Genomic DNA, 27,473 nt, shown 5'->3' on the forward strand with positions numbered 1-27,473 from the left:
AAACGAGAAAAGATTGGCATAAAATAATGAAGTGTGAAATGAGCAGAACAGCATCTGCAATATTATTCTAAGAACTAAGTCATTTTGAGTATTACAAATACTCAAATCAGCAACAAAGGATCTATGAAGGAAGATGCTATCCTTATCCAGAGAAAAAACTGATAAACAGAAGTGTATATATAGTATGGTTTTACAATTATATACCCATTTGTATCTAATGACGGCCTTCTCTAGGGTGGAGTGGGGAGGAAAGGAGAAAAAAAATACACAGAAGAAAACAAAAGAAAATTTAGAAGGAAGCACAGAAAAGAAGGGTAGCCTTGAACACAAGTTGTAGTATTTATTACATGATTTTTTAAAAAAGGTAATCTGTATAAATTTTTTTATTTTAAAAAAATAAATGGTGTAAAATAGAAATTCATGGTTTTATAGTTAATCCTCTTTTTATGTTGTGCTGTGTACATGGAAATGTTCTTTTTTTTTGGCTTTTTGTATTTAAGTTCAAAATGAATAAAATAATTTAAAATACCTAACAAATGGAAAGACATGAATTGATGAAGAGTTAAGCAGAGCAAGGAAACCAATATATCCAACAACCACAACAACGTAAATAGAAAGAACCACCACCACAAAACAATTGAATATCTATGTTACTAAAGTATAAAAAAAACCTAGTTTTGAAGCAAAGCAAAGATATGAGAAGGTATCTCCCCTTGCCAAGGAGCAAGCAACGGGGGAAGGGGAGTGTTCATGGGTATAAAATGTGACATGTACTATCAGATTTTTTTGAAGTTTCGATCAGTTTTGCTAAATTAAATTTTTTTTCTTAAAAAATTCCTTTGTAAATAAAGAATGGCTTTCTGGGACAGAAAGTTTACAAGGGAAAATCTAGGCAGCAGCGTAAAGATAGAAAGTATCAACACAAATCTATTACTATCATTACAAAATAAAAATAAATTTTAAAAAAGAATAATGTTCAGCCTGTTAACAAAGTCCAGTGACAAAAGCTAAGGAAAAGGAAAAAGAAAAAAAGGGTAGTAGGGTTTTTTTTTAAGTTACTTTGGAAAAAAGAGGAGGAACAGAGTGTGCAGCCCTGAGTTGTTGGAACAATGACAATGAACGACTTAGAGGGGAGCCCCTAAATTCTTATTTTGCTGGGTTTTTTTTTCTGCCAAGAAGAATGGTTTTTGGTTTGGAAAAGGCAGTACCAAAGTTGTGAATAAAAAGTTGATTCACAAGATCCCAGAAGAGAAATTTCAAAACCTTCTATATTTCTGTTAGTTGTCTATTATCTCCTCAAGGTCACATCACTCCACCAGACCTGGTTCTCTGCCTAGCTGTGTGACCTTGGTGAAGTTGTTTCCTTTGACTGGATCTGTTTTCTAACCTGTAAAATGGGAACAGGCTATCTACACCTTTTACTTGGGCAGTTAGGTGGCACAGGGGAGCTTCATGGCCTGGAATCAGGAGAACTTGAGTTCAAATTCGGCTTCACTTACTAGCTGTGTGATCCCAGACAAGTCACTTAACCCTGTTTGCCTCAGTTCCTCTTCTCTAAAATGAATGGGGAAAAGGAAATGGTAAAACCACCAGTATCTTTGCAAAACAAAAACAAAAGGGGTCACTGAGAGTCGGACACGACTGAACAACAACTAAATGAGATAGTCTATGAAGAGCTTTAGGGCTAAAGAAATGGTATTATTATTATTATTGCAATATCGTGATTCCGATTCCGATTCCGATTCCAAATCTTTGTACCTTTCTCAGCACTTCCATACTCGCTCCCCCCTCCCTTTGTCGATTTCTCCGATTCCTCTCCCATCCAATGAGGCTTCCTCGATTCGTAACTCCGCCTCCCCCGGTCCCGCCCCCGCCGGGCCCTGGACGTAACCGATTCCCCGCCCCTCCGTTTCTCCCCGTACTTGGGGCTGGCTCTTCCTACTCCTTCCTCCTTTTTCCTCCTCCTTCCTCCGGCCGCAGCCAAGCCGGGCCCGGAGCCGGAGCCGGCGGTGAGTGGAGCCTTCGAGGGCCAGGGAGGTAACCCAGATCGCCGTCGCCCGCCGGGGGCCGGGAGGAATCGTCCGCTGAGCGCCCCGCGACCCCCGCCAGGGACAGCCCTGACAGCCTGCGCCCAGCATCGAGACCTGGCCCCAACCAGGTCAGCGCCTCCACCTCTCCAGGTGTCTGTCCCCCTTCCCCCGCCTCCCCAGTCCCCCCTCCCTCGGCCGAAAGTTTCCATTCCCTCTTCCCCTCCCTGGCCCTCCTCCCTTGGTTTCCTAGCCCCGGGTCACTTTCGGGTTTCTGTTGTCAAGCCCCTCCCCTTCCCAAACTTGGGGGCCCCTGAAAACGATAGGCCGGATGATCACTCTCTTTGGGCCTGTTTGCCCGCAGCAAAATAAGGGAATTGAGCTCTGGGCTCTTGAGGCCCATTCCAGCCCAGACACTCTTTGTGCCAAGGTCCCTTCCAATTTTGACATTTTATCTGCAGAGAGCTCTGAATTCTGTGTTCCAAGGTCTCGTCCAAGGACTCTTCCAAGGCTACATCATGTATCCTAAGATTGCTTCCAGCCCTGACATTCTCTAGGCTAAGGTTTCCTCAAGCTCTAACATTATGTTCTAAGATTCTTTTCTGCTCTGACATCCTGTGCTCCAAGGTCTCTTCCAGTCCTGGCATTATGTATTTATTCTACGCTGTTGTCCTCCAGCTCTGACATTCTGTGTTCTAAGGTTCCTTCCAGCCCTGACATTATATATTCTAATGTCTCCTCCAGCTCTGACGTTCTGTGTTCTAAGATTCTTTTCAGCTCTGACATTCTCTGTTCTAAAGTTCCTTCCAGCTGTGGCATTTTATGTTCTTGACTCCTTTCTAACTCTAAATCCTGTGTTCCTATGATAGATTTGGGTTCCCTCTGTCCCTCTAACACCCATCCACCCATCCCTGTTCAGATTCACTGGAGTTGTTGTCACTACACCAACTAATTCTCTGTTATTCAGGGGCCTGCTTTGTAGCTGCCTGTTGTTAGCTTTTCTCCCCTCACCACTGGCATGCCAATGGCACAGAGGAGATAAACTCATTTTAATACCAGCCAGAGTACAGTAGAATTAAAAGGGTGGATCTGCAGCTAAAAAAAAAAAAAAAACCCAAAAACTGGAACTCATTATCCAGATGAAAACTGCAAAGGTTGTTAAACACCAAAGTGCAGAGTTGATGTGTTAGAGATTTAGGGGATATACTGTGATCTGTGCTAAGGGATATACAGCTTAGGGAGCTGGTAGGCTGATAGTGGGGCACAGTAACTCCTGAGCTGAGATAGGAAGGGAAGGATTTACAAATGGTAACCATTTCAAGCAAAGGTGAAAATATGAGCCAAGACTGGGAGTCCAGAGAGAGCTGAATCACCCAGGATTGGGGAAGAGACCAGTTTGGGTGGGAGGTAGAGAGGTAGAATTTGTGAAGGCAATAAGACTCAACTTTGCACACGGTAGGAAACTTAATAAATGTTTGATGAGCTAAAAAGGCTGTAGAGGGCCGTAGGTATCATATATCTCTATTTGCACACCATATTGTAGTAGAGATATTGAGATATAGAGCTAGGCTTTTCTTAGATGATGGTTGTTGTATTTGCCCTTCGTTCTCAAAGAGGACCATGACATCAGGGAGATGATGACATGACTTGTAGTTGATTTTGATTGGAGTGAGGGAGGGCTGTGCAAGGTCACCAGCCTCACTTTCTCCTCCAGAGAAATCTCGGTCCAGTGGCCAGATGTTCATCAGGATGACAGGAGATGGCCCAGCATGCAGTGGGAGACCCTGGCCCTTTTAGGCTAAGGTCTTTTCAGGTTCTCACTTTGAGTGAGAATAGGTTTCTTTAAGAAGTGAGTCAAGGGATGGCTCCTTTAATTAAAAAAACAAACAAACAAACAAACATCAAATTGGTTGGGGTAGACCCTCAGGATTACTGACCAAAAGAGAAACAGTTAATATATATCTTCAGGCTGAGCCAGGAGGGCCCAAAAAATAGCTATTATGTGGTATGAGCTCCAGAGTGAAATGGGTTAAAACCCCAAGTTAACTAGGCAGCTTTCAGCCATCAGAATTTAACTTCCTTTGGAAAGCAGAGGGTGAGAGTGAAGGAGAAGACGAGCTGAATTACCCAACTGGCTGGGTCCCCATTCAGGCAAGGGAACCATGAAAGGTGTCAGAGCTGGGAAAGAATGTAGTTGGAGCTGTGTATTAAGAAAGATGACTCTTGGCTGAGTATATTGGCTAAAATACCCATTTTAGCTTTTTTATAAAAGTCCAATGAGGCTTGATAGGGCTTGCCTAGAGATAATAGAGAAGCAAGGAGGAGCATAGCTGGGAAAGACACTGAGGACATAACATTGAAAGTTCTTGGGAGGACTTTTGCAGTCTCATCAAGACAATCTGGTATTGGCCAAGAAATAGAGGTGGATTAGTGGAGTAGATTAGGTACACAATACACTGTAGTAAATGACCATGCTAATCTAGTATTTGATAAACCCAAAGATCCAAGCTTTTGGGACAAGAATTCAGTATTTGACAAAAACTGCTAGGAAAACTGGAAAGTAGTTTGGCAGAAACTAGGTATAGACCAACATCTCCCACCATATCCCAAGATGAGGTCAAAATGGGTAAATGATTTAGACATAAAGGGTGATACCATAAGCAAATTAGGGGAGCATGGACCTGTCAGATCTATGGATAAGGAAGAATTTATGACCAAACAAGAGACAGAGAGGTGTAAAATAATTTTGATTACATTAAATTAAAAACAATTTACACAAACCAAACCAATGCAGCCAAGATTAGGGAAAAGCAGAAACCAGAGGGGAGGGGGGGTGTTATACAGCAGGTTTCTCTGATAAAGTCCTAATATCTAGAATACATAGAGAACTGAGTCAAATTTATAAGAATACAAGTCACTCTCCAATTGACAAAGGTGAAAGGATATGAACAGCAGTTTTTAGATGAAGAAATCAAAGCTGTCTGTAGTCATATGAAAAAAATGCTCTAAATCACTATTGATTAAAGAAATGCAATTTAAAACAACTCTGAGGTGCTCCCTCACACCTATCAGATTGGTAATATAACAGAAAAGGAAAATTACAAATGTTCGAGGGGATGTGGGAAAATTGGGACAGTAATGCACTGTTGGTAGAGTTGTGAACTGATTCAGTCTTTCTGGAAAGCAATTTGGAACTATGCCCAAAGGGCTATAAAACTGCTTACTCTGACTCAGCAATATCACTGCTAAATCTATATCCCAAAGAGATTTTTTTTAAAAAGGAAAAAGACCTATATATACAAAAATATTTATAGCAGTTATTTTTGTGGTAGCAAAGAATCGGAAATTGAGGGGATGCCAGTGGGGAATGGCTGAACAAGTTGTGGTATATGAATGTAATGGAATACTATTGTGCTGTAAGAAATGACAAGCAGGATGCTTTCAGAAAAACCTGGAAAGATTCATACAAACTGATGCATAAAGTAAGAGCGATGTTATATGATAAGCAGCTGTGAATAACTTGGCTATTCTTAGCAATACCGTGATCAAGACAATTCCAAAGGACTCAGGATGAAAAATGCTATCCATTTACCAGAGGAGAAACTGATAGAATCTGAATGTAGGTCAGAGCATACTTTAAAAAAAAAAAAAAACTTTATTTTTTTTGGGTTTTGTGTCTGTGTTTCCTTTCACAATGTGGCTAATATGGAAATATGTTTTGCATGACTACACATATATCAACACATGTATATGATATCTATCAAATTGCATGCCTTCTCAAAGAGTGGAGAGGGAAGGAGAGAATTTATAACTCCAAATTTTAAAAAAAATTGAATGTTAAAAGTTGTTTTTACTAGCAATTGGTAAAAAAAAATATTTTAAAACAAACAAAAAAAGAAAGTGCTTGGCTAACGATTAGATGTGGAAGAAAGGAAAAAGTAAAAAATGATGGGGATGTGTCAAAAGCAAAAATATTCTCAGACCAAAGAAAAATAACTTGAATTTTCCTTTTGGGGCATCATCCCCTTCCTTGTTTGCTTGGATTCTCCCACGGCTTCTTGGGTAAAGAAGGGCCCTGGATGGTCTCTCCACAGGCTGAGCCTGCTGATTGGATCTGAGTGGGATGGGCACAGTCCAGCCTGATGGAAGAGAAGACCAAGAAAGGTAGAGCATTGGGTTCAGAGTTGGAAGACCTGGGGGCTCAAGACCCAAGTTTTGACACTACCTAGGTGTATGTTGTTGCTGAGTCATTTTAGTCCTATTGGACTCTTCATGACCCCACTTGGGGTTTTCTTGGCAAAGATACTAGAGTGGTTTGCCATTTCCTGCTCCAGCTCATTTTTAGAGATGAGGAACTGAGGCAAATAAGGTTAAGTGACTTGCCCAGGGTCACACAGCTAGCAAGTGTCTGAGGTGGGATTTGAACTCAGGTCCTCCTGACTCCAGGGCTCTATCTCCACTGCATTAGCTAGCTAGCTGCACCATTCTAGATTCATGACTTGGGCAAATTACTTCCCTTCTCTGAGTTTCATTTTCTTTTGTAAAATGAGAGTAATACTACCAGCCCTTCCTACTTCATAGGGTTGTTGGAAAGAAAATTCTTTTTATATGTAAAAATAACACAGAATTGGGAACTATTGGTTGTGTACATAAGATAATTATGTGGGAAGGAGGGGGTGGGTGGGGAGGGTTTGGGGATTTGGGTGGGTAACCTGGGGACCTCTTCTGGCTTAGGTCTTCCATTTCTATTTCCCAGGACTGGGTAGGGTTTGAAGAGGTCCGGATTAACTTTTAGTTCTCCCCCACCCCTTTGGAAATGCCAAGCTTCCATGGCCTTCACCAAGCTTTAGATTTACCAAAACCAGGGACTCTCTGGAGATCTATTCCTGCCCCCGAGTAGAGAACAGAAGACCCTTTCCCCTACTTCCCTGCCCCAGATGAATACTTTGCTTTACAATCTCTCTCTCTCTCCCACATCCATCACTCCCTTTGCAGTGGAGGAGATGGCCCTGAAGCTGGCTCGGGCTGTGGCTGGTGGGGATGAGAAGGTGGCAGTGAGCTGTGCCACCTGGCTGGCAAAGCATCGGGCTCTACTGACACTGCAGCTTAGATCAGAGGTCTATCCCAAACAGGAGATCAAGTAAGTGCTGGGCAGTAGGGAGACAGAAGGGAGAACTCATCAGATTGTCTTGAGGGGAAGGGAGGGGTGTATTGATCTCTGAGGGCATTCTAGTTACTGTCTCTGTGAACTTGGGCAAATGACTGTACCTCTTGGGGCCTCCTCTAAAGCCTTTATAAGTAAGATGAGGGCTTTTGGTGAGATGATTAGAAGTAGTTGCGAGGTGGTGCAATGGTTAGAGGATAAATCTGGACTCAGGAAGACCTGAGTTCAAATTCAGTCTCAGATACTACTGCTGTGACCCTGGGCGAGTCCATTTGCCTCCATTTCCTCTTCTGTAAAATGAGGATAATCATAGCACCTACCTCCAAGAATGATTGTGACGATAAAATGAGATGATATTTATAAAGAAACTTGCAAACCTTTAAAGAGCTATACAAGAACGCTAGCTATTATTAATATCATTGCCTTTAAGGTCCCTCCCACTCCTAAGTTCTGGCTTTCAGATAGGATGGAAGGCGACAAATATTAGAATAGGTTAAACAGGTAAGAAAAATGTAGGAAAGCTTTCAATTCTCTCCTTTGTTCCTAAGGGAGGGACCAATGTGGGACAGAACTTCAGGGAGACTTTATCCCAAAAGATGCTGAGCAGTAGGCTTGATTTGAGCTCAGGAGACAGGAAGAACTTTGCAGTCCCAGCCCCGTGGTGCTGTCCCAGCTGGGGATGCCTGTGGTTGCTCTTCCTTAAAAGGTTGTGAGTTCCCAAAGGGCAGAGACTCGACTGCCTCTGCCTTTGTTCTAGCACAGTCACCAAGGATAGGGTCAGCCTAACTTAGCAGCTAGATTCCTTCCTAAGTTGGGCCATGATGTGAGTGGTTCTGTCCTATATCTCCCAGCTAGTCTCATTCAGAGAAATGGTCCAGATTTGGACACTATATTTTACTAGGGATATGGAGACAGCATGGTGTAGTTGATCTATAAAGTCCCTTTTGAAGTCACTAGGACCTGGGGACAAACCCCTCTTCTGCTACCTGCTGGCTGTGTGACCCTGGTCAAGTCACCTAATCTCCTAGTGTCCCAGGCAACTTTCTGAAGAATATAGCTTGTGCAACATGGGGTGACTCTGCACTGGTAGAGAAAGTTTCCTTGTTGGGGATACCTTATACCAATAAAAATCAGAATTCTAGACCTCCCCCAACCCTAGCCCACCCCCACTCAAAAAAAGGGGCACACAGTCCAAAGCAAGATTATGGGGATAGGAGGGAACTGGAAATCAGGCCCTAGAAGGGAGAATGTGAGAGAAGAGAGAATGAGAGACACATAGAGAAAGAATGAATCATGGAAACCAGAGAGAGAGAATGAGGATGAGAAACAAAGAGAATGGAAGACAGAGAATGTATCTGTCAGTCTGTCTGTCTGTCTGTCTGTTGTTTGTTGGGATGAGGCCCATGTGACTTTTAACAGCAAGGCTGCCTTTCAATAATACCGTACTTTTGTACACACCTTAGATAAAGAATCAAACTCAATCTTCCCAGTGGCCCCGTGAGGGAGGCAGCCTCAAGAGAGGTTAAGAGAGGTCAGATAACTTGCCCAAGGTAACACAGCTAAAATGGGGCAGAACCAGGACTCAATCCTAAGAACCTTCCCCCCAGCCCAGGGCTCTCCTCTGGGCACCCATCTGCTTTTACCTGTGGGATCTGTGACCCTGAGCATCTAAGCGCATGTTTATTTGTTCCAAGAAAGGCAGGCTGTGACTCTGTGTGTGATGGGGGTACAGGGGAGAGGAGATTATATGTTATGTCTCTGTCTGTGGCCAAAGTTTCTTTTCCCAGTTGACAGCATTGTCTCCCCACAGGCTATGGGTGGGTGTGGAGGACGCTCAGATGCACACTCTTCACATCTGGCTTATGGTGCGGCCCAACATGACAGTGGCTTCTCTGAAAGACATGGTATGAAGAGCTGGGGCTGGTGGCCGGGGCTGGGCTTTGGTAGAATTGGTTTTCAGGGAGCTGGAATGGACTTGGTCACTGGAGCCAGACTGGATCACTTCCTCAGCCTGAGGCTGGACCCAGCCAGACTCAATCCTCGAGGGCCCTGTGAGGTTAGGGATTGGGGGAGAAGCGAAGGTGGTGGGGAGCTCTTCCTCTGCCATAGATACACTCAGTTTGGAGCTGTTTGACCTTAGAAAGAATATGACTTTTTTTCCCAATCTCCGTCCCTCATCCTCCCTCTCCTTAACACCCAACTCCCCACTGACCTCTTCACCCCTTTCCCATCCTCTTCCTTCCTCTCTCCTCCCCTTCCCAATCTCCTTTTCTCTCTTCTCCCTCCATCTCCTTCCCTCTATCTTTCCTTTCTTCTCTTCTCTCTCTCCCTTTCCTCCTTTCCCATTCTTTCCTTTTCTTCCAACTTCTCCCCTTCATCTTTTCCTTTCTCTCTTCTTCCTTCTTCTCCTCTCCTTTCCTCCCTTCTTTCCCTCTCTTGTTTTTTCCCTTTCCCCACTGGACAGGTCTTTCTGGACTATGGCTTTCACCCAAGCCTGCAGAGGTGGGTAATTGGCCAGCGGCTGCCCCGTGACCAGGACACGCTGCATTCCTATGGGGTGAGACAAGATGGCGACAAGGCATACCTCTACCTCCTGTCTGCCCACCACACCCAGCTTAGCCAGCAGGAGCTACAGCGGCAGCGGCAGCTCCGGGTTCTAGAAGGTAACAGTTCTGGGGGCCCGTCCAGGCCCTGAGGCTGAGTGTAGGGACAGTTAGGAAAGGACACAAGGGCATCTTCCTTTCTGTCCACATAATACGTAGCTACATTACCTAGGTTGGGAGCCAAGGAACCCAGGTTTGAATTCTGTTTGTGCCGTCCTATGACCTTGAGTAGGTAACTTCCAGTCTTTGAGCCTCTATTTCCTTATTTGTAAAATGGAGGCAGTAAGGCCCAGGCCTTTTTCAGGCACAGGGTAGGGAAATTGTAAAAATCATATGAGCTGCTAGCTGGCTAAACCACGGTGGGGATGGGGATGCAGAGGGAGGTGCCTCTGACGCCTCTTGTCCTTTGCAGACTTGGGCTTCAGAGACCTTGCTCTACAGTCTCGGGGTCCACAAGATCTCCGAGCCATTGAATCTCAAGAAAAAGTCCCCTCTGAGGATGCTGGAACTACTGCTCCCTCTACTGTGGAAGCAGCCCCTGATCCCTCTGTGGTAAGGGATTAACTCTGCTCCTGCCTGTCCTCTGGCCCTCACCACTGAAACCCCCTTACCAAGCCAACCCTCTTCCTGCCTCTTTGAGTCCCATTCATAGTATCAGTGAATCAAGCCTCAGTGTTAAGTGCCTGCTACATGCTAGGCACCCTGCTAGGTGCTGAGAACAAAATAAAAAGATTGAAACAATACCTACTTTTAGGAAGCCTAACATTCTAATAGAGGAGACAGTGAGGACAGTATGTGTATAATGCTTTATATGCATATAGATTACATAGAAAGAGAACAAAGCAGTTAAATACAAGATATTTGGGAAGAGAGGGTACCAGCAGTAGGGAGGACCAAGAAAGGCTTCATGTAGAAAGTGGTGCCTGAGCAGTGTCTCAAAGGAAGAATTCTATGGGACAGAAGTTTGAAAAAAAGGGGGGTTTTCTGGGGGGTGGGGGTGGATAATGAATTCATTTTTGGATAGGTTGAGTTTGAATTTTCTCCAGGACATCTAGTTTGAAATGTCCAGTAGGCAGTTAGGGATTTGGTACTGAAGCTCAGAGACTAGGAGAAACTGGGGCTAGATATATGGATCTGGGAGTCATCTGTATAGTGGGGATAATTAAACCCGTGGCAATTGATGAGATCACCAAGAGAGAGAGTATATATAGAGACAAGAGAAGAGGTGCTAAGGCAGAGCCTTGGAGAACACTCACAGTTGGGGACTTGATATGGTTGAACAGCCAGAAAAGGAGATTGAGAAGGAGAGGTCAGAAGGTAGAAAGAGATAGTAGATAGGTAGAAAAGAGAAGCAGGAAACAGTAGTGTCATGAAACTCCAGAGGATTTTCTTTATCCACTATGCCACATAGCTACCCAAACAAGAGGCATAGATTTTTTTTTTAGTATTTGGCTGAGAAAGGGAGGAGAAACATAAAACAATACCTTGGGTAGATGGTAGTCTAGTGAAGGTTTTTTAAAGGATATTTTTAAGGAGTCAAGTATGTTTGAAGTAGGGAAGGAACTGGTCAATAGGGAGAGGTTGATGATTCAGGAAGGGGGCATGATTGAGGATGCAGCATACTGGAGAAGATGAGAGGGGATGGGCTTAAAAGTAGCCGTAGAAGGGTTGGCATTGGCAAGGAGAAGGGGCCACCTCTTTGTCAGAAACTGGAGGAAAAAAGGAGAGGTCAGGGGATGATATCAAGGGGTTTTGAGGTGAAGAGAAAAGATAGAGCTCACATTTAATAGCCTCAATTTTCTCAGGAAAGTGGGTGGCCAAAACAGCTGCCAGAGCAGAGAGGCAAGCTGCCTAGCACCCCCAAATCCACTCCAGCAAAAACCTGAAATTCATACCAGACTGAATCCAGAAATTCAATGAGAAACTATATACTAACTGATTTCTTCCACCCTAGAACTACACAAAAAGTCAGTGAGCATCCCCTAGGCAATTGTAAAGGGGGCTGTCAGCCATCAGTAGCCCAGCCCAATAAGCCAGGGCAGGACTAGAGACTTTATAGCTTGCAGGGCCTTGTGTCTGGAGACAGCAACCACCAGGGTAGTTGTAAACCCAAGGAATCCTTGGAAGCCCTGGGGGGACAGCAGCAACCAGAGTGATCCCTTAGCACATAGGCCCGAGATGCCATAGTGGGCCCCGAGGATCCAGCACTCCAAACCTCACAGGTCCTGGGTGGAGGGTAAGGTGTGGGTGCTTATCCCTGGGAAGATGAAGTCGGCCCAGGAACTCAGGAGATCTAGGCAGAGAGCAAGCAGGAACGACCACCCCACTCAGAAATACAGCCAAGAGGTGAAGCCTGGCCCAAAGCTTCAATCAGGAGCTAAAGATGGAAAAATGAGTAAATCAAAGAAGATACTGATCTGAATCAAAATTTATTGTGAATCTAGAGATCCCAAAAGAAGGAGCAGGTGGCTCTGTAACAACTTCAAGCACAGACTCAAGTTTTAAAAAAAAAAGGATTTTCCATAAGGACTACATGAATAGCTAGAAGAAATAAAGCAAGACATTAAAAATGGAATAAAAGTTGTGGAGAAAAGAATTGGAAGGAGAATAAATAGATTAGAACAGAAAATGATAAACTTTACCTAAGTAACAGATTCTCTGTAAACTGGAATATACCAAACAAAAATAATTGACTTCATAAGATAGCAAGAAATATTGGAATAAAATCAAAAGTTTTTTTTTTAATAGAAGAAAATAGATGATGTCTGATATAAAAGAACAGCTGGACTTGGAAAACAAATCAAGGAGAGATAATTTAAACACTTTTGGCCTCCCTGAAAATCATGTTTTGATGGAGTGGAAAAGCCTGGACCTGTGAAAACTGTCCAGATCTCTTAGAACCAGAGGGCAAAGTGAAGATGTAAGGAATCCACAGGTCACCTTGTGAAAGGAACCCCAAAAGTCCTGGGAATGAATCCCATAGCTAACATCCATATTAAAAAAATATACTTCAAGTATCCAGAAAGAGTTCAGGGACCAATGAACCACAGTTAGGATCACACAAAACCTGGAAGATTTTATGAAAAACTAGAGATCTTGTTTTGTAATATTCCAAAAGGCAAAAACAATATAAACTTCAAGACAGCCAAGAGTATGATTACTATGAGGGGGAAATGGATATTTGATGAAATAGAGGACTTTCGAGCATTTCCGATGAAAAGATCAGCACTGAGTAAGAACTTTTAAGTGTAAACATAAGAGTCAGGAGGAAACCTAGAAGAAGTCCATTTGACCATTTGGAAGGGGCTGTGTATGATGTGGTAGTGCTAATATTCTGAAGGAGGAAAAGAAACAAGTGTCTTTTCCGAGCCTTAATGTCTTCTAAGGGTATTGAGGGAAATAAATAAAAAAAACACAGGTCTCCTAGGGGTGGATTAGTTCTGATCTGAGGATTTTATGAGGGGAGAAAAGAAAGGAGAATAAAAGAAATAGACTTAAAGAAAAGGATGGAACATTACCATTTCTCATAATTGAGTTTGTGAAAAAAGGAGACAAACATGGAGAGAGGAAAGGAGGGAAAAGGCATCAGGTAAACCCCACTTTTATCTGAAATAGACAAAGATTGGATACCTACAAACAATTTAGTGTAGAAATACATTAAACATAACAGGGAAGCAAATGAGAACGGGAGGCATTAAGAGGAAGCATAATTTGAGGAGGGGGCCTAAGGGTGGAGGGACAGTGACAAGCAGGACAAACTTCCTGAGCCTGAAGGGAGAATTAAAAGGGAAAGAACTAGGATCTAAGGGTACCCATTAATTTGAGAATGGCTGAATAATTGTGCTAATTGTGCTATATGAATGTAATAGAATATTACTGTAAGAAATGACAAGAGGTTCATAGGGAATGCTGGCTAGTATGACCTGTAGTAGAATCAAGTGAGCAGAACCAGGAGAACAGTTTTTACAAGAACATCATCATTGTAAAGAAAAGCAACTTTGAAAAACTTCAGAACTCTGACCAATACAATGACCAACGCTATCTCCAGAGGACCTATGATGAAGCATGTAACTACCTCCTAAAGAAAAGTGATGGACTCAAGGTACAGAAAGAGACACAGTTTTGGTCCCAGTATCTGTGTATATTCATTTGGTGTGACAATGCTTATTTATTATGAGGTGTTTTTTTTTCTTTCAGTTTTTAAATTGGGGGTAGAAAGGTAGAAGATGGTTAGCAATACCTATGTCCCCCCAAATGAGGACCATCGAAACCTTTTTAAAAATGCATAGAAGACATCAAAATGAAGTTCAGAAAGAAACCCAGACCAAAAGGATAGTTTTGAAAGTCCTATGTGGAATTGATGATATAATTTAAAAAATACTTTGAAGTAGAGATCATGGTTGCATAAACAGTCTTTGTGATCTGCTGTGTATGTGAAAATGCTTTTTTTGGTGTCTTAAGTTCAAAATAAAAACAAATTTTAAATTAAGCAAGAAACAAGGCCCTTAGCTGAGGGGGAAAGGGATGAGGGAGGCGTGGGAGTCTTGATGAGAGGTTTGGAATAACTTCTTTGGGGGAGTGAGACAATTACATTTCCTTGAGACAGTACAGTAAAGGCTCAGTTGGGTAACATGAATTTATAATGTACTCAGTCACCAGCCCGTGGACTTCTGGATCTCCGTTCAGGAAGGGGAGAAACTCGCTTTTACTAAGGCTTACTATGTACCAGGCACTGAGTAGGGGCAGAGGGGAATAATCTAGGGCTGAGGTTTGGCAAGGGATGAACAATGATAGGAGAGGGGATTAGTTAGAGAAGAGAGCACAGCACAGAGGTGAATTGACTGGGGTGATGATTGGAAAGAGTTCAGAGGTAACAGTGGCCTGAGTAAGCCCTGAGGGGGTCTGGATGAGGGGTAAAGGATTGATTTAGGAGGGGTTAGGCCTAGAGAGATAGAATGTTAGAAAGCTATGGTCAGATGGGGGGACGTCACTTGTGGGTAATGGTGAGCTGAGTGTATGACCATCCCTATGTGGCTGAAGTGGAGTACGCTGTGGGATTTGGGAGGTTAAGAAATGTGGACATTGAAACCCCCTGGTAAAAGGGTGGGAGTGGAAGAGGAGATCGTGTGGGCCAGGTGCTGAACTCCTTGAGGTAGGAGGGAGAATGAGCTGGGGGCTGGTACCCAGCAGCAGCCACCAAGATCTGGACTGGGTAGAAATATTTTATCATGCCCTCCTTCCCTCTTCCTGCCCAGGCTGGCTGGGAATGTCCAGGGTGCACTTTTATCAACAAGCCCACGAGGCCAGGCTGTGAGATGTGCTGTGAGGCTAGACCTGAAGGTTACCAGGTGCCCAGCTCCCACCAGCCAGACGAAGAGGAGCAGGCCCGGTTACAGAATGAGGAAGATGCCCTGCGGCAGTACCACCTGGTAGGTCAGGGAGGACCCCAGAGTCCTCTGGGAATGTCCAGGCTGGGATCCCTCCCCCTGTCCCCCTCTATGAGCCCCTCAGGAGCATATCTGTCCCACGCCAAGGAGATTTCCCCAGGCCCTTCTTGCTCTGTCCATAACACAAGGTACTCTGCATAAGAGAAATCAGGGCAGATTGAGAAGTCATTGGGTCACAAGCCTGCCTGGCCTGTAGGCTGAGACTTGTGGATTTGCTTGTTTTTGCACATTCTTCACAGCAAAGGCTGCCTTCTGAGCCTGACCCTCAAAAATGCTGCCTCGGGAATGGATGGGCACCAGGAGACCTGAGTTCAAGTGTAGACCATGCCCTGAATGTAGCAATGTAGCACGTTCTCTCTATATACTGTGCTTCTCTTAATACAACCTGACAGTGACCCCTGGCTTTTTTAGCTGGTACATCATACTTATTACTCATATTGTTAGAACTTGTGGTCTACCCAGACACTCAGTTTTTTTCCGTATCTATTTCTGTGTGGCCAGATCTTCCCCATCCTGGGTGAGTGCAACTGGTTTTTTGAACTGAAAGTCTAAGAGTAGGACTTGGGTTGGAGGAAATAGGAAGAATCCTGGACAAGAAGTTAGGACCTTAGAGCAAGGGTCCTCAGCAAACTACAACCTGGGGGCCAAATCCAACCTAACGCCTGGTTTTGTACTGCCTGGGATTTTTAAATAAACTTTTGTTGTATTTTAAAATACAGAAACCAGTTCAAAAGTGAGAATGTGTACAAAAACAGGCAAATCGTTTGATTTGGTGCTTGGGCTATGGTTTGTAGGCCCCCTGCACTGAGATTTGAGTCCTTGGAATTGCCAAGGCTTAGTATGTGACCGTGGGAAAACCACTTTCCCTTCCTCAGCCCCCTTTTCCTCATGGGTAAGAAAAAGGAATTGCATTAAAGGGTCTCTAAGAGCCCACCAAGCCCAGACATTTCTGTATTTTTTTAAGAAAAATATTTTATTTATCCTTTTTAAAAAATAAATAACACTGTTACTTTTCCACGTCCCTCACCCTAAGAGAATCTTCACTTATAGTTAATTAAGTAAAACAAATGAATACATTGGCCTTGCCTCATTGCACACCCATAGGTCTGCACTTCTCCAAGGAGAGGAAGCAGAGGCCTGCTGTCTCACCGATCCTTTGGAATTAAGAGTGGTTGCTGAATTTCTCAGAGTTTTAATGTCTTTAAAAACATTTTTTTGTTGTTGTTCTGAGCTTAATTACCAAAGAGGGAATGTTTCACTTTACAAAGAACAACAAAAAGGACTCTTTCACTCACTCACTCTCTCTCTGCATAATATAATATGTGTGTATATGTATATATGTATACACACACACATATATATCTGAACTGTTACATAGTTGTGGTTTTTTTAATCAGTTTTTATTGGTATCTTTTGTTTTCACATCAACATCTCATGTCTTTTCAGTGATGATTTTCATTATGTTATTGTGGTCTTTGAGTAGATTGTTTTTTTTTTTTTAATAATTGCATTGCTATCTTTTGTTTTTATGTTGCCTATGTTTCCCAAAACATCCCTATCTTACCCCCTTTCCAGAGAGTCATCTCTTAAAATAAAGATAAAAAAGGAGGGAAATTTCATCAAAATTAATGAACCCATCGAAAATGTCTGATATTGTATAGAGTATTCCATACCTATAGTGCCCCACCTCTGCAGACAAGAGGGGCCAAGCTTGGTTATCAAAATTGTTTCATGGCATTTAGTTTTGATTATTTCAATGCCGCTCTTTCTGTTTGCATTGTTATAGTTGTGATGGAGGTGTTCACTCTGCAGCCTTCCTAAGTTCCTCTGCATCATTCATATCTATCACTTCTCATAGGGCAATAATATCCCATCACATCCACATACCTTGATTTGTTCAGCCATCCTCCAGTCCATGGGCATCCACCTTCCTTCTAGTTCTTTGTTGTCACAAAAAGTGCTGCTATAAATACTTGCGTAGGTGGGGGATCTTCCCAAAGCTCTCTCTTTGGCCTCCTGGTCTAATGTTCTTTATTCCCAGGTCTTCTCTGTCCAGCATTCTTATAACCCTGACAAAAGAAATGAGTCTGGGAAGGGGGAGGGAGTGGGATATTAAGGGAAAATGTAGGCTATGTAAGAACAAAATATATCAATAAAAACTTAGTTAAATAACAATGAAATGAGGCTATTCCGATCTGACAGCTGCATAATGAACCCGTGCTGACTCCCTGGAGATCCTGCTCCTTCCCAGGAACCTAGCTGTCTCTCGCTATGACTCCTTTCTCTCATTTGCTCAGAGGAAGCAGAAGCAGCAGGAGGGGAACTACCTTCAGCTCCTGCAGCTGGACCAGCGGAGCCTCGTGCTGAGCACGGAGGCAGTGGAGTGCCCCATCTGCTACTTGTCCCTGGGGCCTGGCGAGGGAGTTGTCCTTCGAGAGTGCCTTCACTCCTTCTGCAAGTACGGCCCGGCTCCCTCACCCCTGCCCTATGCCAGGCTGGCCTGGGCTATTCCCCGCTGATGGCCAAGCCTGAGCGTGGGCCTGGAAGGAAGAGGGTTGTCCCCAGTGGAGTACAGGAGCCTGAGGGGTTGGAGCAGAGTGTGGGGGTAGGACAGTGCTACTCTGCCCAGGCTCCCAGAATCTTAGGTGGAAGGGACCAAAGGTCACCCAGAGCCATTGGTGCCTGAGCTGGAACCCCTCCAACAAAATATCCCTGACAAGGGGTCATGTAGGCTACACTCTCACACCTCTAGTGATGGGGAGCTCACTATTTAGAGAGGCAGTCTCTTTTACTCTGGAGCAGCTCTAATTAGTAGGAAGTTTTTACTTATATCAAACCCCACACCTCTTCCCTGTAACTTTCCCTCCCATCCCCTATGGTTCTTCATTCTGGGTTGAAGCTATTGGAAGACAGCAGTCATAGCCGCTTAAATTGTCTCTCCTATAGGCTAAGCATCCCTAGTGCCTTATGATAACAATAGTAACAGTCCACGTTGCTGTAGAATCTGGAGTCTGCAAAGTGCTTTCTCCATAACAGTCGTGTGAGGTGGATGTTTCAAGTATTATCCCCACTTGAGCACTAAGGCTTAGTGGTATAGCATAGTGACAAGGGTATTGGCCTTGGAGTCAAGGGGTCTTGGGTTTGAATCCTGCCTCTGACACTCTGTGATCCTTGGCAGGTCACTCTCTAGGTTTCAGTTTTCTCATCTGTGAATTGGGGATAATAATAGTGCCACAGCCTCAGTGGCTGTGAGGATCAAAGAGAGATTTCTAAAGTACTTTACAAGCTCCAAAGCATTGTAGGTTTAGCTTTTATTGTCATCATTATTGGTCTTGTCCAGATAAGCACTGATTAATTGTCTTGTCCTGACTCATCAGATCAGGGATTTGCCCCAGGTGTCCAGATTCTAACTGTAGAAGGCTTTCTATTAGGCCATACTGCCTTTCTTTAAACTTCTAGGGCCAACCTTGTCCTCCTCCTCTCCTTATCTCCTTTTCTCCTCTTCCTCCACTCCTTTGCCAGGGACTGCCTTCAGGGCACAATCCTGAATAGCCAGGAGGCTGAGGTGTCGTGCCCCTATATTGATGACACTTACTCCTGCCCAGGGAAGCTGCAGGAGCGAGAGATCCGAGCGGTAAGGTCTGGGGTGGGGGGCACCTCAGGGGCTGAAGATGAGGGAGGGATCAGGGACTTCGGGGAACTCACGACCTCTCTCTGTGGCAGCTGATGGTGCCATGGATAGAGTGCCAGGCCTGGAGTCTGGAAGGCCTGAGTTCAGACACTAGCTGTGTGACCTTGGGCAAGTCACCTAACCTCTGTGCCTCAGTTCCTTCACCTGTAAAATGGGGATAATAGCCCCTGCCTCTCAGGGTTGTTGTAAGGATCAAATGAGATGATATTTATAAAATGCTCAGCATGGTGCCTGGCACATAGTTGGCCTTACAGGAATGTTAGCTAGCATTTTTATTACCTCTGGTACTACTGTCTGATCACTAGTTGTGATCAGAGCCCTGAATAGAGAGAGAGCAAAGACCTAGACCTGCCCCCGGTCATTAGGGAGCTCATGTTCTTGTTGGGGAGACAAGGCACACATGATGGGGCGGGGGCAGAGTCCAATTAAGGGCTAAAGGTGTCTGATTCATAGTCAGGGCTGTGGGAGCTCAGGGCGAGGAGTGGTCACTGGAAACAGGTGGTCAGGGAAGACTCCCCGGAGGAGGGATATCCCAAGTTGGGTACTGAATGAGTAATATTCAGAGAGGAGATGGGAGGTATCCCAGGCGAGTAATTCAACCAAGTATCATAGAACTCTAGAATCTCAGAGCCAGAAGGGAACTCAGAGGTCATCTAGTCAAGAGGTGGTGGGGTACAGTGAAAGGAGCCATGGATTTAAGACCTAGGCTTGCTTAAATTCTGGCTCTCCTGGCTGCTATTTGGGCAAATGTCTTCAATTCTCTGGGCCTCAGTTTTGTTATCTGTAAAGTAGGGGCAGAGGGTCAGACTACACGGCCTTTTAAGGTTCCTTCCAGCCCCTACATCTGTGATTCTTATGATATTCCTGACAAGTAGTCATCCAGCCTTCACTGGAAGAGCTCCCAGCATGGGGAGGCCCTTCCTCCTGGGGAAGTCTTTGGGACAGAGTTGCAATGTCAAGTTACAGATTAATGGAGACCTCAGAGGTGGGTGGAGTTAATCTGGGAGGGCTTCCCAGATGGGTGACTGTTGGGAGGATGCTTGGAAGAGGCAGAGAGAAGGTGTCTGGGGCAGGCGGGCCCCCCCACTGAGGGTAAGTTATGATGGCAGCTCCTGAGCCCGGAGGAATACCAGCGTTTCCTGGACCTGGGCATCTCGATCGCTGAGAACAGAAGTGCCTTCAGCTATCACTGCAAGACCAATGATTGCCGAGGCTGGTGCTTCTTTGAGGATGATGTCAACGAGTTCATTTGTCCTGTGTGTGGGCACATTAACTGTCTGCTCTGCAAGGTCAGGATCCCCACCCCACCCCCACATCCCCATCCCACATCCCACATCCAGCTCGAGAGGGGTCAGATGATCCTTCAACACAACACGCCCAAGCTCCAACATCCCCAGACCCATCCTGCCCTGATACCTCACCAGCCCTTGTCCTTTCAGGAGCCTGTTAAAGGGCAGCTAGATTACTCGATTCATCCCTCCTGTGTTTTGGGAGTGGGGAGGGAAAAAAAGCTAAGCCTGTTTCCCACTCAGCGTAGATCAGAAGTATCATCTTCACATAACCAGAATCCATGTCCTAATTGGAGGAGTTGAAGCCCAGAGTTAGGGGGAAGGAGGGCAGAGGGACAGGATGAAGTGAGGCCCAGGGCTGTGGCCCAGAGGAAGTACAGACCCCATAGTTTACTATTACAAATACACATGGGGTAGTTACTATAAGATCCAGCAAGAGAGAAGCAAGTGGTTCTTTTAGCTGGTACCAAAGCAAAACAATGCCGCCGCCGCCGCCACCACCATCGCCACCCACAAGAAACCACCAAATTCCACTATAGGACATTAGAGTCTTATAGCTCTAGGGCAGGGGTTGTTAACCTGCACTTTGTGACCTTGTTTTGAAACTGTCTCGGTAACTATTTCGAAAGAATTTGTTTCCTTGTAATCCTATGGGATTTTGTTTTATGCATTTAACAAAATTCTGAGAAGGGCTTCACCAAACTGCCTAAATGAAGTCCATGATACACAAAAAGCTTAAAAACCTTTGGTTCTAGAGACAGCCTTAGAAGCTGTACATCATCTCTAGGGATGCCCAGGGCCCTTGAGAAATGGACTCTCTGACTCTGACGAAGCTGGGTTGGAAGAGATCTGAAAAAAGGGACGCTGGTGGGAGCTGGGGCCCTGGAGGTGTCTGGTTGGCCAAAGCATAGGGGTTACAACTAGGGGAGCATCCTGGCCCCAGGGCTTTTCCCACTCGGCAGCATGTCCTTTGGAGGCCTGAGAGCTACAGTGTCAGACTAGAGGGAGGAGCAGGCCAGCTTCCAAGGGACCGGCTCTGATCGGCTGCTTCCCTCCCCACACAGGCCATTCATGAGAACATGAACTGTAAGGAATACCAGGATGACCTCGCCCTGAGGGCACAGAATGATGTAGCTGCTCGGCAGACCACAGAGATGCTCAAGGTGAGGGCATGGATGGGCACTGCTTGGGTTATCTCTCATGGCCTCTCCCAGCTCTGACGTCCTATGAGTCTTCACTTCAGTCCTAGCCCCTTCCTCTCTCCAGGCCTGTTTTTCCATTTATACCAGGAGAGGGGCTAGATGCTAGACTCAGTGGTCCCCAAAGTCCCTTCTGGTTCTAAAGTGTAATGGTTCCCATTCAGGAAAGAAATGGCATTTGATCTTGGCCTTGGAGGGTGGGTAGGCTCTGGCTAACAATAATGATGGCTCACGTTTCTGAAAGTGCTTGAAGGTTTACAAAGCTCTATCCTCACAACTGCCTTGTGGGGTGGGTAGTGCAAGGAGCCCCATTTTACAGACGAGGAAAATAAGGTTCGGAGAAGTTAAATGATTTGTACCACGTTCACTGAACTAGCACCATAGCCAGGGCTTGAACCCTGGTGTTCAATATGTGGGAAAACTAGGGAGCTGGGGCCAGTAAAACTGGTGAGAGGAACAGCATGAGCAAAGGAGGGGAGGTCAGAATTAAAGTGAATTCATTGAGAACATCAGTGATATAGGGGAAAGCGCACTGCATTTAGAGTCAAAAGGTTTGGGTTCTAATGGGAACTGTTAGCATGTGGTTCTGAGCGAGAATCAGGGGTGAGGAACCTGGACTAGATGATAATGATAGCTGACGTTTAACAGCACGTTGAACATTTACCAAGTGCTTTACAAATATTGTCTCAATCCTCCTACAACCCTGGGAGAAAGGTTTATTATCCCCACTTTACAGATGAGGAAACTGAGGCTGAGAGCCATTAAGTGACCTGCCCGTGGTCATGCAGCTAGCAAGTGTCCAAGGCTGCATTTGAACCCAGGACTTCCTGACTCTAGGTCTAACACTCTGCCCTCTGTACCACCCAGCTGCCTCTTGAGAGCTAAGGTTTCTTCTAGCCCTAAATCCTACAATCTTACAAAGCTTTGTGTGGGGTTCTGTGCTTGGAGTTAAGAGAAATACAGTTCTAATCCTTGCTCTCCCTGAGTATGAAATCAAATTAACTACGTACATAAATATTTAGGATACCAGTTAGGCTTTGTGATAGAGGCCTGAGAGGTTTAAGGAAGAAACTGAGAGCAATCAGGGAAGCCTTCAAAGAAGAAGTGATATAATAAACTGAGCCATAAAGGATGGATGTGAACCTGGCAGTGAGGGGGACAGGGGGAAGACGAGGCTAGCAAGGGGAGAAGCACTAGAAATGTTCGCTACCCTCATTTTCTGGACGAGAAGCTGAGATGGGACTAGTGGGTAGGAGGTGGAGTTGTGGGTGCCTGTGCCTTCTGTGGGCAAAGGAACTTCAGGCCTAGTAGAGACCCCTGGAACTGGAAATTAAGAGACTTGGTTGGCTTTTAGTCTACACTGCCACTAACTCTCAGGGTGACCCTGGCTAGGTCACTTTTTATTTCTGGGCTTCAGTTTCCTCACCTGGAAAACGGAGAGCATAATCAGCAGACTCGCAACTAGGGCAGTGTGATCAGAGCTTTGGCCTAGGGTATCAAAATTCAGTAGTTGTAACTCTTCAACAGATAGAAACAGCCGAGCTTAACTCCTACTTTAGCAAAAATTGTTAAAATGGTAAGATGCCAGATGGAGCACTTCCTTCTCTTTCTCCTTCTCCCTCACCCCAAATGAATTCCTCCCTGCCTTGGTCCCATCCTGTTGCCTGTCACTTTGGCAGCCTCTCTAGCTCCAACATCATGGTGGTAGGATCTGAGGCTCATGGGGGTCAATTGATCTGGCCCAGAGGTCTGTCCACTGTCTTTATCCTTATACTCCCCTGCCCCTCCCCCAATTGAATTAGCCAGGGCCAAGTTTTGTGGTGTCTTTTCCGAGGGAAATAGCATTTCTGGTTCTGACTCTGGTAGCCATTGCATAACCTCATCTCCCAGGGCCATTGTGAGAGAAGCACTTTGTGTGACACACCATAGAAGAGTGAGCCATTGTTTTTAGCCAGCTGACTCTTGGGCTAGTGACCCTAACAACCAGACTCTCTGTTACTCTGATTGCCCCATAGCTGATGCTGCAGCAGGGCGAGGCCATGCACTGCCCTCAGTGCCAGATTGTGGTACAGAAGAAGGATGGCTGTGATTGGATCCGATGCACCGTTTGCCACACAGAGATCTGCTGGGTTACCAAAGGGCCACGCTGGGGCCCTGGAGTGAGTCCTGGGCCCTGGGGGGCAGGGAAAGGGGCTTCCGGGGCCCAGGAAACCTGGTGGGTAGAGTCCTGCAGAGGTCAGTGTGCCCATATAACCCTTGCTGAAGTCATATCCCTGGAAGTCCAGGTCTGATTGACCTTTGAAATGGGTGTGTCCTTGTGTTTCTAAGACTGATAGGCCCTTGGAGTGGGTGGGCCTTGAGGGGGTCTATGTGTTCTGTACACAGCTGGCTTTCAGCAAGTGCTGTGTTGTACAGAGCCTCCAACTCTCCCCGGCATCCCTGAGTCCTTGAGATAGGCAGAGAGGAAGCCACCTTGTCATGCCCTTGTTTCATTCCTGTTCCTCCTTTCTAGTTTGGTCATCTCCCCTAAATTTCTCTCCTCCCTCTGCTAATCAGGGCCTTGGGGATACCAGTGGGGGCTGCCGCTGCCGGCTGAATGGAATCCCCTGCCACCCCAGCTGTCAGAACTGCCACTGAGGAGCCCCTGAGGAGATCCTGGCCATGACAGCACAGCCACCAGGGCAAAACCAACCCTCAGGGAACTGACCTTCCCAGCAGACATCCCCAGCCCCCACCTCCCATCCTGCCCCAGCACCACAGACCCATCCCAGCGTAGATCAGGGGTGACATGGATGTGGATTCTTGGGCAGCCTGGGGTGGGAAACTGTTGGCTTCCTGTGCTACCAAAAGGCCATCACTGGGGAGGAACCAGAGGGTCCCCAGTGACTCTTCAGAGTGTGAGTTCATTCCAGTGCCTTTGTTTCTTTGGCAACTTTTGGCCAGGCTTCAGCAGAACAGACCTCCAGTCCCCCTCTCTGCTGCTGTTGCTACCGATGCCTGGCTCTTGGCTTTAACCATGCTTTGGATAGTCAACAACAGTCACCCACACCCTGGCCATTGACCACCTATATGCCTGTTGCTCACAGGGCATCATTACCTTGTACCAGGCACAGAGATGGGTCTTTCCTTATCCCCCGCTGCCAGGGTTTATAGACCGACCCCCAGCATAGTTGAGTGGGAGGTTCTTCACACATACTGGGCCCCTGGATTACTGAGGGAAGAGGGGTGTCCTCTGCCTGGGGTAAAGCACCTTGGACCTGTGTGTTCACATTAAAGTTTTCTTTGGAGAACAGGAAGCTGTCATCTTTAAGCATATATATGTGCCAGCTCATCTAGGGCAACCCTTAGAAATACCTCTAATGGTCAAGAAGGTTTTTTTTTAAACTTAACCCTACATATGCCTCAGTGCAACTTCTTCCATCCCATCCCTAGTCCTGGCCTTTGGGGCCGCGTAGAGCAAGGGAAATGCTTTACTTATGATCCCAGAGCAAGTTAACAGCAGAGTTGTGTTGAGGCACTCGCCTTTTCTACATCACACTTTCTCCTCATCCCAGGGTCTGGCTGAATTACCAAAGGGGTGTGTTTTGCTCTGATCATTGCTTGTCTGTTATAATAGCTGCTAACCTACTAACAAAGAACAATGGTCTGTTTATAATATTCTAAGAAGCAAGAGTTTTCCCTGACCATAGTATCTCTGACAAGTGGTTCTCCAGCTTGTACTTAAAGACTAAAAGAGAACTTGGTACCTTAGACAGCTCTAACATTTTTTCTTCCTGTGAAGTTGAAATTTGCCTTACACCCATTGCTCTTCATTCTGCCCTCTTCCACAAGTTGTTGTTGAGTCATTTTCAGTCACGTCCAACTCTTCCTGACCCCTTAAGGGGTTTTCTTGGCAAAGATACTGCAGTGGTTTGCCATTTCCTTCTCCAGATGAGGAACTGAGGCAAACAGGTTAAGTGACTGGCCCAGGGACACACAGCTAATAAGTGCCTGAGGCCGGATTTGAACTCATGAACATGAGTCTTCCTGATTCTAAGCCCAGTGCTCTAACCACTGTGCCACCTAGCTTGCCCTTTTCCACAAGACAGCGCTTCAAAATGCTTAAAGATAGATATGAGTACTTTCCACCCCCTCCCCCCAGACCAATCTCTCCTTTAGGCTAAATAGTTCCTTCAGCCAGTCCTTGTTATGTGGCATGGTTTCTAGGGTAGTGAGAAAATGAATATCCACATGTAATGGTGGGGTAAAGAGAGTATGTCTTACATATAAAGTAGTGTGGGTGTGTGTGTGTGGGTGTGTGGGTATGTATGGGTGGGGGCTGCCCCAAGTAAAGCTCATGCGTCACTTCTCATTTTTTTAACTTCTCCGCCCACCTTGTGTGTGACCCCTAAGGAGAACACACTGCCACTGTAGTTTCAAATACCTTTGCTATAAGTAATGGTCTTTTAAAAGTCAGAGTAATAAAACTCCGTGAGAGGCATCGTGTGTAGTAATGGGTAGAGGGATTAGAATGATCTGGTTCTCAGGTTCCGGTCCTTTCTCCGACACATGATTTGATGTGTCTTTTATTTTAACCTGTCAGTTGCAGAGTGGATGCCACCTGTATTGATAGAGGGAGTTCCCTACGCAATGGAAATCACTATCCTGGTCCCCCAGAAATGTAAAAAATAAAAACACCCAACACTGCTCAGGTGAGCCATCTCTGTGTATGGGGTGTTCAGTGAGGGCTAACACCTCTGGTATGAGGGCTTGCCAAGCTCTTTTCAGGGCTGCTCCTCCGCCTTTGGTGTCCATCTTCATGCACAGCTCTCACCTGTGGCTCTAAGAAGCTGTAGCATGAGCAGTGGCCACACCCCAGGAAAACTGTCTTGGCAGACAGGCTAAACCGGGTTGAAGGTAACCGGCTGGCTTCAAACCCATGGGTGAGATAGTGGGGTGTCTATCCCAAGCATGTGAAGACTTCGCCTGGTGGAATGGGCAGATGTGAACAATTTATTCCCACAGCCATAAAGGCAGGTGAAGCAGGTGCCCTGGAGCACTTAGAGCTTGGTCAGACATTGAAGATGCCAAGGTCATCCACCGCATCCTGGGTCATCGCCAGTCATCCTGACTTTTGTCTTGCCATGGGACTTCAGTGACCCTGAGAGAGAAAGAGAGTCTGACACTTTGTGCAACTCTGCCTCACTTAAACCCGGTTCACTCAAAGGTCAAGACCTCACCTGTGATGTCATTGGTCCTCTTCAAAAACAAAGGACAAAGAACAACAACATCTCTGCCTAGCAGCGACGGCTCCATCAATAACTAAATTCAAAACTTCACTTTCGCCAAGGGAACAAAGGTGTCCGCTGAGTTGAGCATATTCTCCACCAAAGGCCCATATTAGTCACAGAATGATGGGGTGTACTGTCTTGAAGCGCCCCAGGTGGTAAATTAAAATGAGTTACCCAATATCAAAGACAGAAAGGACCCAAATACACCCCAAAATTGATAGCATTTTTTTGTGGCTGTAAAGACCTACAAACAAAGTACATTCTCATCAATTTGGGGATGCTAATTAAGTCATGATACATTTATGTAACAGAATTATTTAGCATTATAAGAAATTAGGAATATGAAGAATTCAGAGAAGCATAGAAAAACTCATGTGGACTATTGTAGAGTGATGCAGACAGAAGCAGTAAGATCATATAGACAGTGATGACAATAGAAACAGAAAGAAAAATGATCGAAGAGGCATGCTGTGATTAAAATGGCCTGGTTGAGCCCCAGATAAAGTTGGGAAAAATCTTCCTTTCTTTGCACAAATCAGGGAATATCACACATACTTGTATGAGCTGCTCTGTTCTTACTTTCCTTTTGGCCTCACCTCCCTCCTACCCACTCCCACAAATTGCAAAAAAGAAAAACAAAACCCTTCTCACAGTTATGCTTAGCCAAGGAAAACAAATCCCCACACTGACTCTCTCCAAAAATATTCGTCTCATCGTACATCATCTCTCTACCAGGAAGTGGGTAGCACACTTACTTTGTCATCCATTGGTCTCTGCATTGAT

At 45.4% G+C, this 27,473-nt stretch overlaps 1 protein-coding gene across 5 annotated transcripts; it reads left to right on the forward strand.

The window, feature by feature from the left end:
- The first annotated feature begins 1,851 nt into the window (after positions 1 to 1,851).
- Positions 1,852 to 26,088, forward strand: RBCK1 (RANBP2-type and C3HC4-type zinc finger containing 1). 5 transcript variants are annotated; one of them, XM_036748649.1, is made up of 13 exons: positions 1,852 to 2,158; positions 6,122 to 6,191; positions 7,023 to 7,167; positions 9,002 to 9,095; positions 9,656 to 9,854; positions 10,207 to 10,346; positions 15,050 to 15,223; positions 17,539 to 17,699; positions 18,764 to 18,875; positions 20,042 to 20,221; positions 21,286 to 21,384; positions 23,436 to 23,579; positions 23,977 to 26,088. In XM_036748649.1, exons 2-13 carry the CDS (start codon positions 6,170 to 6,172, stop codon positions 24,055 to 24,057), a joined length of 1,551 nt encoding a protein of 516 aa, XP_036604544.1. In that variant the 5' UTR covers positions 1,852 to 2,158; positions 6,122 to 6,169; the 3' UTR covers positions 24,058 to 26,088. The 5 variants fall into 5 exon arrangements, with proteins under 5 accessions (XP_036604544.1, XP_036604546.1, XP_036604547.1 ...); XM_036748651.1 differs by having other exon boundaries at positions 1,911 to 2,180; positions 6,096 to 6,191; XM_036748652.1 differs by having other exon boundaries at positions 1,911 to 2,180; positions 6,099 to 6,191.
- Positions 26,089 to 27,473: the final 1,385 nt, after the last annotated feature.

This window comes from Trichosurus vulpecula, chromosome 3, assembly GCF_011100635.1.
Source record: "Trichosurus vulpecula isolate mTriVul1 chromosome 3, mTriVul1.pri, whole genome shotgun sequence".
NCBI classification, from domain to species: Eukaryota; Metazoa; Chordata; class Mammalia; order Diprotodontia; family Phalangeridae; genus Trichosurus; species Trichosurus vulpecula.